The sequence below is a fragment of the Ziziphus jujuba genome, chromosome 10 (genome assembly GCF_031755915.1).
Source record: "Ziziphus jujuba cultivar Dongzao chromosome 10, ASM3175591v1".
Taxonomy (NCBI): domain Eukaryota; kingdom Viridiplantae; phylum Streptophyta; class Magnoliopsida; order Rosales; family Rhamnaceae; genus Ziziphus; species Ziziphus jujuba.
Window position 1 is genome coordinate 1,121,107 of NC_083388.1, and position 19,959 is coordinate 1,141,065.

General features: G+C 34.7%; 3 protein-coding genes across 3 annotated transcripts; all 3 read left to right on the plus strand.

The window, feature by feature from the left end:
- Positions 1 to 120: 120 nt before the first annotated feature.
- On the plus strand, positions 121 to 9,630 carry LOC107410269 (kinesin-like protein KIN-12E). The gene is made up of 21 exons (XM_016017681.4): positions 121 to 520; positions 789 to 944; positions 1,044 to 1,127; positions 1,380 to 1,499; positions 2,212 to 2,325; positions 2,498 to 2,590; positions 2,855 to 2,944; positions 3,076 to 3,146; positions 3,607 to 3,681; positions 3,770 to 3,857; positions 4,352 to 4,410; positions 4,667 to 4,730; positions 5,004 to 5,069; positions 5,165 to 5,323; positions 5,404 to 5,508; positions 5,787 to 6,022; positions 6,424 to 6,493; positions 6,609 to 6,665; positions 6,763 to 6,825; positions 7,095 to 7,234; positions 7,399 to 9,630. Exons 1-21 carry the CDS (start codon positions 242 to 244, stop codon positions 9,455 to 9,457), a joined length of 4,248 nt encoding a protein of 1,415 aa, XP_015873167.3. The 5' UTR covers positions 121 to 241; the 3' UTR covers positions 9,458 to 9,630.
- An 895-nt stretch (positions 9,631 to 10,525) lies between these two features.
- Positions 10,526 to 17,290, plus strand: LOC107410249 (outer envelope protein 61). Its single transcript, XM_060811964.1, has 11 exons — positions 10,526 to 11,048; positions 11,673 to 11,903; positions 12,545 to 12,601; positions 12,710 to 12,838; positions 13,108 to 13,185; positions 13,308 to 13,378; positions 13,648 to 13,694; positions 13,870 to 14,071; positions 14,921 to 15,482; positions 16,272 to 16,415; positions 16,697 to 17,290. Exons 1-11 carry the CDS (start codon positions 10,959 to 10,961, stop codon positions 16,841 to 16,843), a joined length of 1,758 nt encoding a protein of 585 aa, XP_060667947.1. The 5' UTR covers positions 10,526 to 10,958; the 3' UTR covers positions 16,844 to 17,290.
- A 1,138-nt stretch (positions 17,291 to 18,428) lies between these two features.
- LOC107410258 (uncharacterized) lies at positions 18,429 to 19,857 on the plus strand. The gene has a single exon (XM_016017668.4). The coding sequence runs from the start codon at positions 18,946 to 18,948 to the stop codon at positions 19,453 to 19,455; it is 510 nt and encodes a 169-aa protein (XP_015873154.3). The 5' UTR covers positions 18,429 to 18,945; the 3' UTR covers positions 19,456 to 19,857.
- The last annotated feature ends 102 nt before the right edge of the window (positions 19,858 to 19,959 follow it).

Consider the following 19,959-nt stretch of genomic DNA (forward strand, 5'->3'; position numbering starts at 1 on the left):
TCAGACCACACACTGCATACCGTCCGATAGCAGAATCTCCCACTTCAAAACTTTTCTTTTCCAAATTCAAATTCTCTCACTCTCTCTCTCTCTCTCTCTCACAAAAATTTCTATATTCCCAAACCAGCACATAAATATTCCCAAACCAGCACATAATAACAGAGCTTCAATCTCCTCCTGTATTCTCAACCCTAGTTTCGCTCAGGAAAAAAAAGCTCTCACAAAAGCTTCCGAAGAGAAAATGCCGTTCATTTCAGAAGCAGCGAGCGCAATTAAGAGCAGATTTGGATTCCACAACCACCCCAACGACTCCGTTCCACAGGTCCGAAGCACTCCGGATTTGCTCAAATCCGCGTCCAGAGAGAATCTCGCTCAGTCTTCGATTGTTCGGAACATACGCGACTGGGATGACGATGACGATGGCAGAGCAGTTGCTAATACGGAGCCGTCGTCGACGACTTCATCTCAGAGCTTCGAGTTTCGCGAGGACCCCTCGTTCTGGAAGGATCACAATGTGCAGGTACTTCAAAACGTTCTCAGAACTTTTTGGAAGTGTTTTTTGTTTTTTTTTTTTTTTTTTTGGAAGTGGAAATTATTGCTTCGCTAGATCTGCTACTAACTAGCTCTCGAATTGGTGGATTTTTTTTTTTTTTTTTTGTTCTTTATGCTAATAAACAAGGTGGAATTAGCTTTTGTTTCTGGAATTTTTGTTTGCAAAAAGTATATAGGTTAATTGGCTTAGTTTCTGTGGTTTTTTTTTTTTTTTTTTTTTTTTTTTTTTTTATTAGGTGATAATTAGGATTCGTCCTCTTAGTAGTAGTGAAATATCTTTGCAAGGCTACGGCAAATGTGTTCGTCAAGAGAGCTGCCAGGCAGTTACTTGGACGGGACATCCAGAGTCTCGTTTTACATTTGATCTTGTTGCAGATGAGAATGTTAGCCAGGTAATGTTTCAGTGTCTTACTTTTTCTGTTGCTTTTTTTTCTTTTCTTTTATTTTTTATTTTTTATTCCATGGAATTTAATTGGATGTTGCTCAAACAGGAGAACCTCTTCAAAGTGGCTGGAGTGCCCATGGTTGAAAACTGTGTGGGGGGCTACAACAGCTGCATGTTTGCATATGGCCAAGTGAGTCTCAACCAACTTTGTCCAACCACCCTTTTTGGTCTGCACAGGTTTACAGACTTGTTTTGTTTGAGCACAATGTCTTAGAAAGAGTAGGCAAGACAGAAGCAAAGATGTGCAAATTTGAAATCTTTCTTGCTTCCCTGTCCAGCTTAGGAAATGCAGTATTTAAATTGATTAGCAAATTCCAAACCATTTAATGTGATGTATTAAAACAAATGAAATAATTTTAGTTGTATTCTTTTGTCCATTTAGACTGGAAGTGGGAAGACTCATACAATGCTTGGAGACATTGAGGGAGGCACTCGAAGACATAGTGTCAACTGTGGGATGACACCCAGAGTCTTTGAATACTTATTCTCAAGAATTCAAAAGGTCAGTGGTTTTCTACATCATCATAGGTCTTGTACGATGGAATTGTAGTGGTTACTATACTGCACTTGTTCCGTGTATGATATTAATTTTTACTTTCAGTTATCGACATAATCTCATATTTGACCATAATATGACTGTAACATAATAGAATAGCAAAATATTTATTGTTCTATGGTGAAAGGTTAAGGCATTATCTCATAGATTATTTGATACACTCTGTATGCTAGTTGTGACATATTCAAGAAGTTAGCCGTTTTTTAATTTTAAATATTCGTTGCACACCGTGTTTGGTGTAGTGGCTCATGGTCTACCAAGTACATGAGAATGAGCTTGATTTATTAGTGCAGTCATTTCATGGACTCATATGGGTGGTTAAGGTGTGATTACCCTTGCCATATTCCCATAATGGAAACAATACATGATAATTGTTGGTTTTAGAACTTATTTAGGAAATGAAATTTAGAGCAGAACCATCGAGATCATTGTTATTGCTAAAAGTTTTATATATTCATATACATATTTGAAACTTTTAAGTTAATAATATCATCGCTTTGGTATTACTGTTAATACTTTATCTACTTGTGACAAAAGATTTATTCCTATTGAATGGATTGCCAACATGAATGCCCTACTTAAAGTTGAAGGCTGAGTCAGAAAAAGATGTTTGTCTATGTTTGCATATAAAATTATGGTGCAATATCATGTCATGCAGGAAAAAGAGGCCCGGAGGGAGGAAAAGTTAAAGTTTACTTGTAAATGTTCATTTTTGGAGATATACAATGAACAGATTCTTGATCTTTTGGAGCCATCATCTAGCAACTTGCAGGTGTGAACCATTTATTGTTGAAAATTCTACCTTTTGTTGCAACCTAGTTACCCATAAAACTACTTTTGATTTCTTAAAAGTAACTACAAACACTCTTTTTCACATTTCTTTTATGGATTGTTTTAAATATTTATACATATGAACTGATATCGCTTTTATGAATTTGCTACAGATAAGAGAAGACATTAAGAAAGGAGTTTATGTTGAAAATCTCAAGGAGATAGAAGTTACAAGTGCTCGAGATGTTATCCATCAATTGATTCAGGTATATGATACGTTTATTAATAGATTTTCATCTGTTCAAATTTCATTGTTTACTTTAGTAACCAGTAATGTAATACTTCATGCTTATTTTGTTAATTGTATGTGTTGTACTTTGAATTCATTTCCTTTTTATATTCAAACAAAAAAACCTATTTATATGCCAAGTTAATACTCAAGGTCTTATGTAACTTCTGTTTCTACTATGAATATTTTTTCTACTGTAGCATTGCATTTCTTATCAAATTCAAATTCTGTTGTGTTTCAGGGCGCAGCAAATAGAAAGGTGGCTGCCACTAATATGAATCGTGCCAGCAGCCGTTCTCATAGTGTATTTACATGCATCATTGAAAGCAAGGTGAGTTACATTCTTTACTTTTCCTATCAAAGTTTTTATTAGGTTTTTTCCCTGGAAATTTTAATTCTCTTTTCCTTTCCTCTCAAATGCTAAGTCGGTTTGAAATTTTTTTATTGATAATTTGTTATCAGTGGGAATCCCAAGGTGTAACTCACCATCGATTTGCTCGTCTTAATCTAGTTGATTTGGCTGGATCTGAAAGGTATGATTTAAAGAGTTGTGATGTCCAATCTTTTATGGGGAAGTGAAGGGAAATGATTTCTAAGATATCAAAGAGAAGTGAAAGTCAATTTCTCTCTATATGTTTGGTTGTAGAAGAGAAAGTGAGAGGGAAAAAAAAAAAAAAGTTGGGACCAATAAACTCCATTGTAAGAGCTACTATGTTGTCCAGAAAGACATTGATATCTTATTTCCTTTCATTTCTTTCCACTTTACATAAATAAATGAATGAACTTTAGGAAGTTTTCCTAGTTGCTTCTTTTTCGTTTCTTGATAAGATAGTGCTCCTATTTGTTATCCTTTCTTTCAAGTGTTCAACAAAACAAAACAAAAGAAAAAAAAGTGCCCTCCACTTCAATTATTAAAATTCTTTAAAATTCTAGCCTTGAAACTTGCATATAAACTTCATCTTTTACATTATGCGTCCTATCTACTGATCACAGGCAAAAGAGCTCTGGTGCTGAAGGTGAACGTCTCAAGGAAGCTACTAACATCAACAAGTCACTTTCAACATTGGGGTGAATTTTCCCTTTTATTTTTTAAAATTGACTTTCAATGCTGGGATGTTTGGTTAGTCCCCATTTATTTAAATTTTTATATTTTCAGGCTGGTGATTATGAACTTGGTAAATATATCCAATGGGAAATCACTCCATGTTCCTTATAGAGATTCGAAACTTACATTTCTGCTTCAGGTAGTCCTAAGATTCAAACTTTTTATGCATGTATATACTTTATATAATAAAAATAATATTTAGTAGCATGGTGCACCTTTTGTAAAGTATCAATTAATGCTTAATACTTCTCTCACATAATGTAGTTTGGGCTTTACAAACCTGTTATTTAAGCAATATTTAGGGAGACAAGAATTCATATAAATATTCTTACTGGTACTGTCTGCTGTAATAACTGTAATACCTAGTTGAATGTGTTGGTATAGAAGCTCCAATACCAACATAGACTAATAGTAGAGAGCAATATGTTTTGTTTTAAACTTTTTCGTTTTTGTGGAGGGGAGGATGATTGGATTTGGTTTACCCTGAGGGTCAATAACAATAAGAACCAAAGGACAACAATAATTCTTGAATGAATGAAACTAAATTAGTGGTTTAGATAATTCTTACTTGTCGATAGAAGATGGTTGTGCATCAGTATAAAAAATGTCTGATATGTTTTGTTTCTTTTTCAGGATTCTTTAGGAGGGAACTCAAAAACAACTATAATTGCAAATATAAGTCCTTCTAGTTGGTCAGTGAATCTTTTTTTTTTTTTTTTTCCCCTTTTTCTTTTGTCATAAATGCAATCATCCTTCTATATTCCTTTTTTAGGTTCATTATTCTTAATTTTGTTATGCTTTTGTGCTAACTCATGTTTTGCAATTGGAGAGGTATTTGGATTTAAGCTTTATTGATTTACATTAATTCCAGTGTACTTGAACTTCAAAATTTATTACATTTTGGTTGATTCTTGTTTTATGTGACATTATTTTTGGGACCTTTTGCAGTTGTTCTTTGGAGACTCTAAGCACTTTGAAGTTTGCCCAAAGAGCTAAATTTATCAAAAATAATGTATGTCAACTATTTTGCATCCACGTGTAATTTATTTGTTTGATATGCTACTTATTTATTTTTTACTTGCTATTTTTCTGCCCCATTTAGTTTTACTTTGATTATTTATGAAAAGCTACCTATGATCTGATTGGCTTACAGCTCCAATCAGACAGATTTTGAGGTTTGATCTCTTCTGCAGGAGTTTCTCTGATGTTGGTTACGATATTATAGTTTTATTAGATTTTCCATTTTCCATTGTTTTACTTATTGCTGTCTCTATTTTTTTTGCAGGCAATTGTAAATGAGGATGCATTAGGAGATGTCATTGCCATGAGGATGCAAATTCAACAACTTAAGGTGTTATACTCAACTTGTATTTGGTGTTTTATCTATTTACTGATTCAGAATTATCATGCTTAAATAATGTGTTATACTTTATATATGACTGATAGAAAGAAGTATCCCGTTTACGGGGATTAGTCAGTGGAGGCACAGAGTCTCAAGACAACGAATCATTGGCAGTAAGCTTTCCAGGTTCTCCAGGATCCTTCAAGTGGGATGGACTAGCCGGTTCATTTAGTCCACTTACCTCTGGGAAAAGAATGTCTCAGGTATACATGTTTCTCCCCTGGGATTGTCAATATTTATAACTAGAAACCACTGGTTACGATTAAACCTAATTTATGTACAGAAGAAGGATTATGAAGTTGCCCTTGTTGGGGCTTTCAGGAGGGAAAAAGATAAAGACATTGCATTGCAGGCATTGGCTGCTGAGAGTAAGGCAGCCTTGCAGCTGGTATGTCTTAATGAATTGCCGTACTGTTATTTTTATAATGGGGCTTGATAGCTGCTCACTTTCAGAGATTTGTATTTGTATTTGTATTTTGTAGATTTCATTATAGTACAAAACAATCACTTCTTTTTGCTCATAAAGATATTAGTTTTGATCTCCAAACCTTATTTTTTAAAAATTTCACTAGTATAATTAGAGCCACTTTATTTTCATATCAACCTTCTTCTACTTTAGGGTATCACTTTAATTGTTGTATATCCTTGTATTTTGGGGTGGTTTAGGCAAAACAAAGAGAGGATGAAATACAGGGCCTGAAAATGAGATTACGGTTTCGAGAGGCTGGAATAAAGAGGCTGGAAGCAGTTGCCTCTGGAAAGATATCAGCTGAGACACACTTACTGAAAGAAAAAGAAGAACATTTGAAGGAAATTGAGGTCCTGCGGACCCAGGTTAATCGAAACCAAGAAGTGACAAGATTTGCGATGGAGAATTTGAGTCTCAAGGAAGAAATTAGAAGGCAAGTTGTTTTTGTCATTTAGTTTACGTCCACTTCTATCACAACATTTAACCTATCTTATGTTTAGCCATTGCCCTTTTACAGAGTGCAAAATATCAAATTACATGTTTAAACTATCAGAAGAATAAAATGATCTAACCCCTACTAAGAAGCAAATGCAAAGCAGTATTACAATTGAAATTCTTCTTAGTTCTTAAAGCAAAAAATGAACAAAAGAAGAAGGAGAAGAAGAAGAAGATACTTTATTCTAGAGACACCTAACCAAGTGTTTTGTCTTGCTTGTTTTTCCCAAAACTATTTATTTCTTTTCCTTTGGCAACAATTATTTGTTTTTAAATTATTCTTTTAAATGAATTAGATATTGTGAAACATGAATTTCTGCTAATAATCTCAACCCACAGGTTAAAGTCATTTTATGAGGAAGGTGAACGTGAAATTATGAATCAACAAATCATGGTGTTACAGAGCAAGGTAAATGAGCTGACTTCAGTCTAATCATTTTAACTTTGCAGTCAATCCTTTTATCCCCTTTCCTCTTTTAATATTGTTTGTTAATATTGTTTGTTCCTTGTGAGTGAATTAACAGTTACTGGAAGCTTTGGATTGGAAACTTATGCATGAGTCAGATCTCTCAATAGTTCAGGTTAGAAGCTTTGTCTTGAAATTCCAAGGTGAAATTATTTGGCAAAAAGTTTATGTTTTCTTTAAATTTAATGTTTTTTACTTCTTTTATGTTGTAGAAAACAAAACCAGATATGGCATTGGAAGTTCACGATGATGATAATCTACTGACTTCCAATAAGGTGACATTTAAAACTTCAATCTGCCATATATTTTTGACCAATAGTTATTGGGACATTATGAGCAAAGACGGATGTCTATGCCAGAGAGTTGGAAAGATTGTATATTAAACCTTTATAAATTTTAAACAGTTAAGCTGGACAAGTATTTTGTAAGGTTTCAGACATGGAATACAACTTGTATACACGATATATGTACTCTCCTGTGATTTACTTTTAAGCTTATCTAGAGATGTCTTTTTCATTTTACATAGTATTTTTGGTTGATACAGGAGCCAGGATTGCCTTGGCAGCCATCAATTAATGAGGAGAATGAATTTCTCCGCATGCAGGCCATTCAGAATCAAGCAGAAATGGACTCACTCAGCAAGAACTTAGAACTCTGCTTAGAAGAGAAAGAAAAATTGGAAAGGTGATGCACTATCTTCCAAATTATAGTAACATCTTAATTATTTTGATATTTATATCTTCCTTAGAGATGGAATCTCATATCTGTGAAAGATTTTCATTCTATCTTTGGCTCTTCTTTCTTATCTACATCCTTTTTATTGCTATACTAATTACCTCATCTTTCAGGCATGTCAATGATTTGGCAACGGAACTTGAAGAAGAAAGATCTTCGAAAGCCATGAAAGAAGGGACACAGCAAATTGAGCTTCCTGCTTTGTCAACTGATGTGCCTACTCTCAATTTTAGTGATCAAATGGAGCTTAAAGCAATGGTTGATGCCATTGCTGCAGCAAGTCAAAGAGAAGCAGAGGCACATGAGACAGCAATTATCTTGTCTAAAGAAAATGAAGAACTGCGAATGAAGATTAAGGTTTTGATTGAAGATAACAACAAGCTCATTGAATTGTATGAGCGGGCTGCTGCAGAATGCAATTATAAAAATATTGAAAAAGTTGAGGATGCTCAAAATAGCACTGAACCATGCAACAATCATGGGCTAGTTGAACTCGACAAAGAAAAAGAGGTTGAGATGAATAAAGTTGAGAACTTAGAGCATCAGCTAATGGAAATGCATGAAGAAAATGAAAAACTGATGGGTTTGTATGAAAGAGCCATGCAGGAGAGGGATGAACTTAAAAGAATGCTTTCTTCTGCAGAAAAGAAGATAGTAGAAAGCAAAGAATTTGATTGCACAGAAAAGCTTGTTGAAGTTGATGGAGGGGTAAACATTAGCAGATCTCTAATGTCGATGGAGGCAAGAGATTTAATTGGTCAAACTGATTTCCCTTCGATGAAGGTGGAGGATATGGGAGAGACTCAAGAGTTTGAGAAACCTTTTGTATTTGGAGATGCAAAAATTTCAATTGAAGATGCCAATTCTTCGGGATTCCATATGCAGGATAGGCCCAGTCTTATACATGACAACATGAAAATGTGTAATGAAGAAAACGATTTCTCTACATCGAATATCCATGACAGAGATGACCTATGCCATGCGGGTCTTCAAGCAGACTCGGTAAATAAGTTTGATGTTGGAACTGCCTCTAACATGGAAATAGAATCATCAAATTGCATGGCAGTGAATCTCTCAGAAGATTTAAATTTGGCTAGGATGAAGCTGGAAAAAGCAAATGAACGACTTTTAGATTCTACCAAAGCTATTTCTCAATTTGGTTCCCTTGAGAAACTAATCACAGAGGTAGTTAAACTCTCGAGTGAAATTGAAGTGATGGAAGACGAAATTCAGGCCAAGCAGCAGCATTTTGAATCCCTTAAACTTGTCTCTACTGAAATGCCAGAAAGAAGGGCTCTTATTAACAAAAAGTTAATGGCTCTCAAGAACTCTTTATCAAGCTTTTGTTCATCAGTAGCCTACTTTGAGCAACGAGAAGCACGTGCAGAAGCAAGGGTAAATGCATCAAAATCTTCTCTGAGCCAAAAGAAGGAGAAATTGGCCACTGTACAGGTTCAAAAGGATGAAATTCAGGCTTCTCTAAGGAGTATTCAACAATCCGAAGTTGAATTAGGTAACAGCCTTGCATGCTTAAAATTAAAACTGGAGGAAGAAAAACGGAAACATGAGAATGAAAAGGTTCTCTTCGCCATAGACAACGTCGAAAAAGACTCAAAGAAATGCTGGCAGATGGGAGGAAAAGCTACTGAATTACTGAAGTCCGAAGAAGCAAAAACCAAGCTGCAAGTGGAGACGAAGCTAACTCAAGAGAGACTGGGGGTCATAAGAAAAGAGATTGAAGATTTGAAGAGGAAGTCCATGAAGGTCGACAACGAAGCACAAGCTGTTCAAATGGAGATCGAGAAAGGTCTGAGGTCTGTGGAAGAGATGGAGAATGCCCTGCAGGGTGTAATCCAAGAGAAAAAGACATTGCTGGAAATGAAAGAGAATGGAAAAACCGAAATGGAAAGTCTGATTCTTGAATACCAACAGCATTTCTTTGAAGCTGATTTGAAGGAAGCAGAGATGACAATCTTGGAGGAAGAATTGCAGACAGTGTCGAGAAGAGTAGAAGAGTTGAGGAAAGCTAGGTCAGTGGCAGCTGAGAAAACAACCCAGTTGTTGGACACAGAAGCTAACTCATGTTTCGTAGAGAAGATGGAACAAGAGTTGCAAAGTGTTAGAACATCAATTGTAGAGGCAAAGTCGTTATTGCTAAGAAAGGGAAACTGAAACCTGGTCAAAAAGTACTTCCTTGTACTATTTCCACAACAACAACCCAAAAAAAAAAAAAAGACGAGCTCTCTTGTCAATTTCTCTTGTAATTAAGAGTCATTTCACTTTTTGATTTTTTGATGTAGAAGTCAATGTTAAATTGGTTCTTTTTATATATTTTGATTGAATTATTCAATTTGTTGGATGAAATGCTTAATCATAGATAGTTGACTGGAGCTTCTAGAATAATGTGTTTGGAGAATTTGACCCATTAAAATAATTCACAGTAAAGAGGAACAGTGATGTACGGGCTGCATTTTTATTGGACATGGGCACCATTGCAGAATACAAGCTGGTACACAGTGTATATCCAAGCGTTCCTCAATATATATTGTGAAGTAACTAGGGTGTGTTGGTCCGGTTGGAAGAAAGTTATCATAACTTAACTAAATCAGTAATATAAATTGTACAATAATCCTAAACTTATTCAAATACTTATCAAATTTATTTGTTAAATGTAATGAATGATGTATTATTATTTTAATTGATTTATTTTTTAATTTATTTATTCATAAAATTTATTTATTCACATTTAAAACAAATAAATATATTAATTAATAATATTTTAATAAATAATATATAGTAAATAAATTTTGATGATACTGCAAATTAATGTATTGCACATATATTTTAGAAAACTTTATTTACAAAATAAGAAAATTATTTATAAAAAGAAAGATTAAAATTTTATACATTAAAATTTACTTAAAAAAATTGTCATAATTTAAAAAAGTAGTAAAGAGATTCTGGATACTCTTACAAAGAATTAAATATCAAAAATTAATAAGATATTCTTTTTTAAAGGAAAAACTAATAAGATTTACATGCCTTGAGTAATTATAAGCTGATATAAATTAAATGATAAATTTGGACAGTGGGACAAAACTTTTAAAAAAGAAAGAAAAACAGAAAACATCCTATCTGGAAAGTCCTAAGTGGCAGGAGATAGATAGGAGAGTTAAGAAACCTGGGGGGTGTTAAAGTAATTTTAACATAGCGGACGTACATATTCGGTGGCTTTCGTGGGTCTTTTCTCACTCTCTCTCTCTCCGAAATTCAATTCCAAGCATTTTCAGGTTTGGTGGGCGACCAGCGATCACCGAGCACAGCAGAGACCCCAATTTTGTTCTCTTCCTTGGTTTTTTATTATTTTTCTAATTTTCCCTAATTTTTATTTTTCATATTCCTTTATAAAAATCCCTCTGATTTTCCCTCCTCATTTATTTATCGCGCGTACACACAGTCCTTTCTATTTTCTCGGAAAGAAGAGAGAAAAATTTGGAATAAATCTGAGATCCTCTAAGTTCAAATATCAGATTCTTACAAGTTCAGAACCCTTGAAAAAATTTGTTGAATAATCAGGAGGAGAAGGAGTAGAAACAAAGTGTTTTTGTTTGTTTTGGTTTTTTTTTAATTCGAAGAATTCGATCTGGTTGATTAGCTGTGTCTAATTGAGACGATGAACATGATGGATCCGGAGTTGATGAGGCTCGCTCAGGAGCAGATGAGTCGCATGTCACCTGCCGACTTCGCCAAGATCCAACAACAGGTCAAATTTGTTTCACAAATCCCCTTTTCTTTTTATTTATTATTTATTTTTTATTTTTTGGGTCACTCATTCAAAGTTTTAGTTTTTGGTTTTCTCAATTAAGAAATTTCACCGCTTTTTTCCTTTTTTGGTTAACTTCGCTAATAATTTTTTTACTGCTGTCTGCAGTTCCTAATATAATATGGTGTCTGCTGTTTGTTTGTTTGTTTTATCATTGATTTTGTGTATACATTAATTGCTGCCTGCGAATTTGTGGAACTTTCCGCACTCAACTAAATGTGATACTATCGTGCTGCTATGAAATTGTTGAAATCTAGGAATTGGTGCAAGATAGTAATGCATTTATTGGTTTGGTTTCTTCTTGTTGGCGTTTTGATTCGGTTATTGTTCAGTTAAATGGCCTTGATATACTCATGTTTTACCGATATTCATCCCAATTCGAGCTCTTTATGTTGGAGTTTAAAACCATTGCAAAATCATCCGTTTTCAAATACATGGAATTTCTGTATATTTTGAACTTGGTTGGCAATTAGTGGATTTTTTTTTTTTTTCAAATTCTGAGATTTACTATTGCTTTGCTTCACTTGAAGTTGTGATGGTTACCGTGTCTCATTGCAATTGCAGATGATGGCTAATCCAGAGTTGTTGAGAATGGCCTCAGAAAGCATGAAGAACATGAAACCTGAAGACCTGAGGCAAGCTGCAGAACAGTTGAAGCACACCCGTCCAGAGGATATGGCTGAGATTGGTGATAAGATGGCTAAATCAACGCCAGAAGAATTAGCAGCTATGCGTGCCCATGTCCATGCTCAGGTCTCTTATGAATTGAGTAGTGCTCAGATGCTAAAAAACCAGGTACCTTTGAAAATCTTAATGACAAAACACTCAAAATCTGTATTTCCATTATTGAGGACTATGCTTAAAGTTGCTTAAATCCTATAAACTGCACACTTGTATCCTTATTTCTTTCATTTGCTTGGCAGTGACTTGTGCCCTAATATCTCTTTCTTATATATTATTAGTTATCAGAGTGTGAGGAATCTTATAGTGGCATCAAGACCCTATTGATGTGATAAGTTAGCGATCCTAGTTATATATATTAACTTCTAAAGAATTCTGTGATATTTGTGGCTGCTTTCAAGTTAAGTATCTTATTGAGCAAATGCATTGTGAAATTAGGATAACCATTAACACTATATATGGTATCAAAAGGACTTCTATGGTAGAAATACCATGTATGAAGTAGTTATCTACAATTGAGCCTTTTTTTTTTTTCTTTTTTTTTTTGATGAAATACATATGACTAGTTATTGGTTATGTATTACTAAGTTATAATACGAGAAATTCAGGAAATCACTCAACAACAAATTGAATGGATAAAAGCTTTATTATCTACTGAAATGGTTGCAAGTTAAACATACATTTCATTAAGTTATTTGTATCTGTGACAAATTATATCTGTGACAAATTATGTATTTATTTGTCAATTTTGGCAGGGAAATGACCTTCACAGCCAGGGGAGGTTCAATGATGCCTTGGAGAAATACTTGCTTGTGAGTTAAATTTACCATCTGTTTGAAAGAGTCAGTTATCCTGCTAAGTGTGAATTTTTCGTCCTTGAGTAGGATTCTCATTTTCTATGTCTTTATCTGAAATTTTAGGCAAAGAAGAATCTGAAAGGCATTCCATTATCCCAAAGAAGAACACTTTTGTTGGCATGCTCACTGAACTTGATGTCATGTTACTTGAAAACAAAGCAGTATGATGAATGTATAAAAGAAGGTTCTGAGGTAAGCTTTGCAATTTTAATTTTCAATTTTGATGTCTGTTCTCAAACATTTCAAGGTAATGGCATCTGGTAAGACTGTAATTCAGCAATAAAAAAAGTAATTATTTTGTCAGCATACTTTTCCATGCCTGCTAGTTTCACTTTTTCCTAGTTGGAATGTTGCGCCTCTATGACTTCTGGAGGAAAAAATAAAAGAATATCTAAATATTTTTGTCAGCTTCTTTTTCTTGCCAGCAAGTGTTGTTAAATAATTTGTTTTCATTACTTCAGGTGTTGGAACACGATGCAAAGAATGTCAAGGCTCTTTACAGGAGAGGTCAAGCATATAAAGAATTAGGTCAATTAGAAGTGAGTTTGCTCATGTACTTAATCAACTGTCACCTTTGTTTACTTGTCTCTGATTGAGTTTTAGCTTATGCAGTTGCCTGCATATTTTCTTTATTATTTGATGGTGTCTCTGTACGTGTTAGGATGCTGTCTCTGATCTTAGCAAGGCACTTGAAGTTACTCCTGATGATGAAACCATTGCAGATGTTTTAAGGTTGACTTCACTTATTTTTTCTTTTGTTGTTGTAAAGATTTCTTCTATCATCTATTTTCTATATATTGCAATCTAATATATCCAATGGAGGCGACCAAGATTTCTGTGACTTGAATTGTAATTATAATATGTTCCTAGTTGTACGTCCTATAACATTTGGAATAAAGAATGATGATCTTCTGTCTGGTAACTTCTTAGAAATTCAATTGTAAACAAATAAATCTTATTTTTTTGTTTTGTTGTGTGAAATGACATCTGTTGTCTAACAGGGATGCCAAGGAAAGGTTAGGCAAACAAGGTGTAAGTGCACCCAGGAGTATGTTCCCTTCTCCCTCCTCTTTCTTTCTTCTTCTTCTTCTTCTTCTTCTTCTTTTTTTCTTGTGTTTTCTTCCTTGCATTTATATGCCATATCATATAAATATACATATGTGTATAAATATATATATATATATATATATATCTTGGATTCTTAAGTTTTCATTGTTTTATAGGAGGATTGGTAATTGAAGAAATAAATGAAGAAGCCGAGCCAGTATCTTCTAACAACAATGGAAGCTCGTCTACAGATTATTCAATACCTCAATCACAGAAGACTAGTGACTCTTCTAAGAGTCAAAATGTGGCTAACAATGGTGACTTGTCAACCAATTCGGAGTACTTAAAGGCTTTAAATAATGACCCAGAAGCTATTAGGTATATAACTTACAACACCAAGTTTCATGTTGTCTAAATGTTGTTTGTGATATTTTCATTATTTTGAGAAAGTTTTGATTTGGAGCTTGTCAAATTCTCTCCAAATCTTCTCTTTTTCATATATATATATATATATATATATATATTTTTTTTTTGGTTCTTTTCTTCTCTGTTTTTGTTTTTGTAGTTTTCTTGTTTTCACTATTGTTATTTTTATTTGATTCAAACGTGGTTATCAATATGTTTGAAGTTTGGTGAGCTTTAAGAAATAGTGTTGGTTGGTTCAGCATGACTAGAAGTTGTTATCATAAAATATCTAAATTCAGCTGTGGTTTATGTGTAAGTGATGGTGGACAATACATTACATATGCGGGCTTTTGGGATCAGCAAAACACATTTGAAAATATAAGAAGCCACATTATGCGTGCATGATCCTAGAGAGAAAGGTAGAGGAGGAATGGGGAAAGAGATATAAGAGAAGTTTGAAGAGAGAAAGGAAGATTTGAGAACATTTGAAGTTGACTAAATTATTTTCTTGATTGACATCTTTTAAATGCTAAGTTTAAGAATGGAGTACATATAACAAAGAAGATTTGCTGTCTTATCCTCTAACGGCTCTCTGCCGCAGTTCTGAGAGCTTAGATATTCCAAATAAGATGATCTGATTTTAACGTTTGAAACCACTTTTGCTTTATTTTATTCTTTTGTTATTTATTTATTTATTTATTTATTATTATTTTTTCATAAAGGAAATTGTAAAGGTTCTATCCACTTATGGACAGCTTTTTCTCCCTTTCATTTGGTGAGTTATTCACTCAAAAATAATAGTAAGAATTTCTGTTTTTACAGATCATTCCAGAATTTCATTTCAAATGCTGATCCATCCACCCTGGCTGCTTTGAATCCTGGAAATTCTGGAGAGATATCTCCGGACATGATTAAGACTGCATCTCAGATGATCAGCAAAATGTCACCTGGGGAACTTCAAAGAATGATTGGAATGGCTTCCTCATATCAGGGGGCCTCTTCTGATTCTAATTTCAACAGTTTCAAACCAGGGTCAGTTCCAAATGTGACGCCTGACATGTTTAAAACAGCTAGTGATATGATGAGTAAAATGCCACCAGAGGAACTTCAGAAGATGTTTGAAAGGACATCTTTGAAGGGGAGTGACCCATTTACAAGGCAAGCAGCTCCAAGTGCTAACAGACAAAATTCAGATGCTGGTCCAAAATACTCTTCAGATCGGGAAAATTCTGAAGGTAATGGAGCTAGTGCTGTGGGTGAAACAAGTTCTCGTGGTATGTTTTCAAATTCAAGAAGCATTCCACTGCAGTCGAGCTTCCCCAGTTCAGCAGCTGATTTACAAGAACAGATGAGGAACCAAATGAAAGATCCAGCAACACGGCAGGTTTGTTCATTTTGCGCACTAAAATATGAGACTTCTTCATTGTAGAGTTTGGTAGTTTTATTTTATGTCATGAATGTTCCATTTTACTTTAATTATATATAAATATATATTTCTTTTATAATATGAAACTCCTTCCACACACTTCCTTTATCCTACTCTCTTATTATCTGACTTTCTCGTGCATTCCAAAATTCACAATTCTTTTATAACTTTTGAGTGCCAAATTTACTTTTTAGTCATATTTATTTCATTTTTTTGGCATTTGTTTTCTATGTGATCAATTTTATCATTGATGCAAAAACCATTCTCAATTCTCTTTGTGCCCTCCATCAAAATGCTGATTTTCCTGCATCTTTCCTTCTTAAATGGGAGTTTAAAACCATGATAAGTAGGGCTTTTCCTTTCCTATCAAATTGTCAGATCTGTAGCTAAAACACTGGGTTCCAGATTGCAGTTTTTAAGTGGGAATCAAACCTCTCTTTTTGGTGACTAGCTACTTAACATTTATCTTGGGCATCATTCTTTTGAAGCCAAAAGGAGGATATAGAGGTGGTGATGCCTCATATCTGAGCGGTTCAGCAATGAATGGTCAATTTTCTCATTGTTGACTTTAAGCATGTGGCACCAGTTAGCCACGATATGGGCTGACAATTGGATCTTGTGAAATTATATTACTTATTTATGTTTTGACTTAAGATCTAACCATGCCCATATGGAAAGAAAATAAAATTTTTGGATGATCCATGTTATTGTACATTCTTTGATATTTTGTTCAACGTGATTTGGCAGATGTTTGCATCAATGATGAAGAATATGAGCCCAGAAATGATGGCAAACATGAGTGAACAATTTGGTTTGAAGCTTTCTCAGGAAGATGCGGCAAAAGCTCAACAAGCAATGTCATCTTTATCACCAGAGGACTTGGATAAAATGGTACCTTGAATCAAATTTAACCCCCTTTATTTTTTATGCAAATTAAAATATCCAATACACTTGAACTATTGTTTGATAAAAGACAAGAATTGTAAGCAAGTGGTCAGCATTGCATCAGTTGGTGTTCTACTATTTTTACCCTGAATTTTATGTACTGGGAGTTGTCCATTTTCACATTCTCTTTCAGACTTAATGGTAAATGAGTATCTTATTTGTCGATTGTCAGTTTGTAGGTAGTGTATCCTTTTCCTTGACATTTGTGATTATTTTCCTCCATACAGATGCGATGGGCGGATAGGATACAAAAGGTAGCGGAAGGTGCAAAGAAGACGAAGAATTGGCTCCTGGGAAGACCTGGTATGATTTTGGCAATATTCATGCTCATTTTAGCAGTGATCCTTCACAGGCTGGGCTATATCGGAAGCTAGGAATAGAACCCTTGTTCCACAATCATGTTTTCCTGGACAAGTTCAAACCCTAGTAGAGTATGAATTGTCTAAAGCTGACATCTCCTTTCCGTATGTAACCTTTAGCTGACCATGGTTATAAATTTATAATTCGAGGAGGATAGGTTAAAAAAAGGGGGGAAGGAGGATGAGTTTGTAATTCAATGGGTAAAGTTGAAACCCAAGATTTCTTCTGTTTCTAGTGGTAATTGTTTGATTTATTCAGGTTTGTTGATGCTTGTTCCTTCAAAGTAGATTTAGGGATTAGAGATGGAAAAATACTTTACAAAAAAAGGAATCCCACAAGGGAGATCCTTTTGATTGGAATTGAGCATTTGGATGTAAACTACCTTGTGGTATAATGTACTTATATGCTTTATTGAGCATGGAGTACTTGAAACTTAACCATTGAACACCGTTTTGGTTGCACTTCTCTCATAAGTTTTACTGCCTTTTCTTTAATGAAGATAATGGATTGCTTTCCATGTAGGAGATCCGTGCTAAGTATATGCGTTACATGTATTATTGTTGCACTTATTTTGTACGCTATCCTAAAAGAAGGTTTTTGTTTCCTTCTTTGATTTAGTTAGCAAGGACAACACCTTTTTTGACAAAGCCTATAAGAAAACAGAAAGTACAGATTAAATCAGCAAAAGATCCCTAAATTTTGTAATATATCCTACAAATTAGAATTGTGGAACCTACCACCGTAATGGATTGTAAAGACTCGATTTGTTGTGCCGTTGATATTCATATTCCGCTAAAGATTGGACAATGTTTTTGGGGAGCCTTTTTTAATTTGGACCACTTTTTTATGCTCAATGGCTATTATCATGGGCTTTCAAAGCTCCTTCAACGCTTAATTTTGGTAACTAATTTTGCACAAAATATTAACTACAACCCCTAAAATAGAATTCAAATCGAAGATTGATTGGATTTGAGTTGAATTCCAATTTTCCTAATTAAGCAATAGTTTTTCCTTACCCTTCAAGGGAATCGACATAACATATGATAAAAGTTTTAACTCAAATATTAAGGAGTAAACTAAAAGCAAACTGGAAAAAAAAATATATACATACATATATATATATATATGTATATATATGCATATCAACACTCCATTGCGCATTACCCAAAAGATTCGCATTCATGACCACTTGGCCTGGGCATGAAAAATGCAATCCCATACAAAAACTTGACTCCTCCCGGTACTTAAATAGGGACTAATACCGAAAATACATATATATATATATATATATATATATATATATTTCAGAATTGAAGACCCACATCATTTTGTTTAATCCATTTTATTCTCTGGTCATGCAAATTGCCAGTCTATTTACTTCCTTGCAAATATATTTTCTTACCATGTAAATTAAACTCAAAAATAAAAAAAAATGTTTATATATGATAATACTAATTTACTAAACGCACGACTTGTTTATTGACTTTTTTACAATTATAAATTAGAGATGATACTATTTTATTTACTATAATACATATAATATAAAAAAAATAATGATAATAATAAATAAATAAATACATAAAAATGGGCAAATAATCTAGGTCGCAAACCGTGTGTTTGATAATGGATGATCCTGATCCACCTATAAAACTCGCTGTCGTATTATTTTGTGTACCAAAACAAAGCGAGAGACAAAAGAAAGGGTCAGAAATGGGAGTTAAATAACAGAAAAACACACAAAGAGAGAGAAAGAAAGCGTAATTCGGTTAATCCATTCCGGCATAACTGATTCACTCTCAATCCCCCGTTGCTTTCGGTTTTCTACAGCTGGCTTGCTTTCAAAGTTCAAACTCTTTTCCTCTCTCTCTCTCTCTCTCTCTCTCTCTCTCTCTTTCTCCTTCCCTTTATTTTTCCTCCTCCTTTTCTTTTCAATTTTTCTCCTCCACTTTCCTCCCCCTTCCTTCTTCCATTTCTCTCTTTCCCCACCGTTTCTACTTTCTTCTGGATTTTCCTTCGTTTTCCTCCCACCACTTTTCTCGAGAAAATCCTAACACTCCACCACTCTGGAGACATATCTCTTTCTGTTAGATTTCTTGTTTTTCTTTTTCACTCCGTGATGGGCGGGCAAGTCGTCTTACGTTCGTCGCCGGCGATTCGACGGACGCCTCTCTTGATGGTGAATTCGCCGACGACCGTAACGCCTCGCGATAAGAGACAGTTCCGCGAGGTCGCCGGAGGAACCACGGCCGAATGTGCCGCCGTTTGTTGCTGCTGCCCTTGCGCGGTGCTCGACCTGCTCGTCACCGTGATTTACAGAGTTCCCTTCGGGGTTTGCCGGAAGGCCTGGAATAGGACTACGAAACGTCACCGTTGCGCACCCAAGAAGGGACTGTTGAGGAGGCCGAGTTCGCCTGAGGAACACCACACGCGTGAGGAACTGGAAGCTGAGTTGAAGAGAGTGAAGGAAGCAGCGAAGAAGGAGGAGAATATCGCTGCCGGCGCAGTAGCCGGTCCCGGTGCTGGTGGAGAAGTGGTTCCGCCGGAGACCGGTAATTTCTCGGAGAAGGAAATGTGGGACCGGTTCTATGGGACCGGGTTCTGGAGGAGTCAATCTCAGAGAGAATAGTAGCGATGGAAAAATTCGCAATTTTAGATAGTAGTCCTTTTAATTTGAATGTCGTTTTGAATGAAGGCTTACGGAGACTTCTCCGCTCTATCCCGTACGATATCTTTTCCGGTGATGAAGATTTATTATTCAGTGCGCTCGTGCATAGCGTATTACTCGGGGTATAAACTTTGAACAAATGACAGCCAATGAAACCTCTTTCTTTTGACGAACATTCTGAGGGTATTCAAAAAAAACAAAAAAAAAGGGATAAAATTGAGAAATCGATGTCCTATTTGGGGAATTAAGAATTTCAAAATGGGTGTGAGACTTTTATGCACTTTGTAAATTTCATTCAAGACAGAATATTGAAAAAGAACTGAACTTTTTCATGATTGAGTTTTATAAAAAAAATTTTATTTCCTTTTTTGTGTTTTTGTTAGAATTTATAATTTTCTTCTTGGTTAATAGTTTCCTTTGAATTATATGTTAACATGTAGAATTTGGTTGTATTGATTATTGACG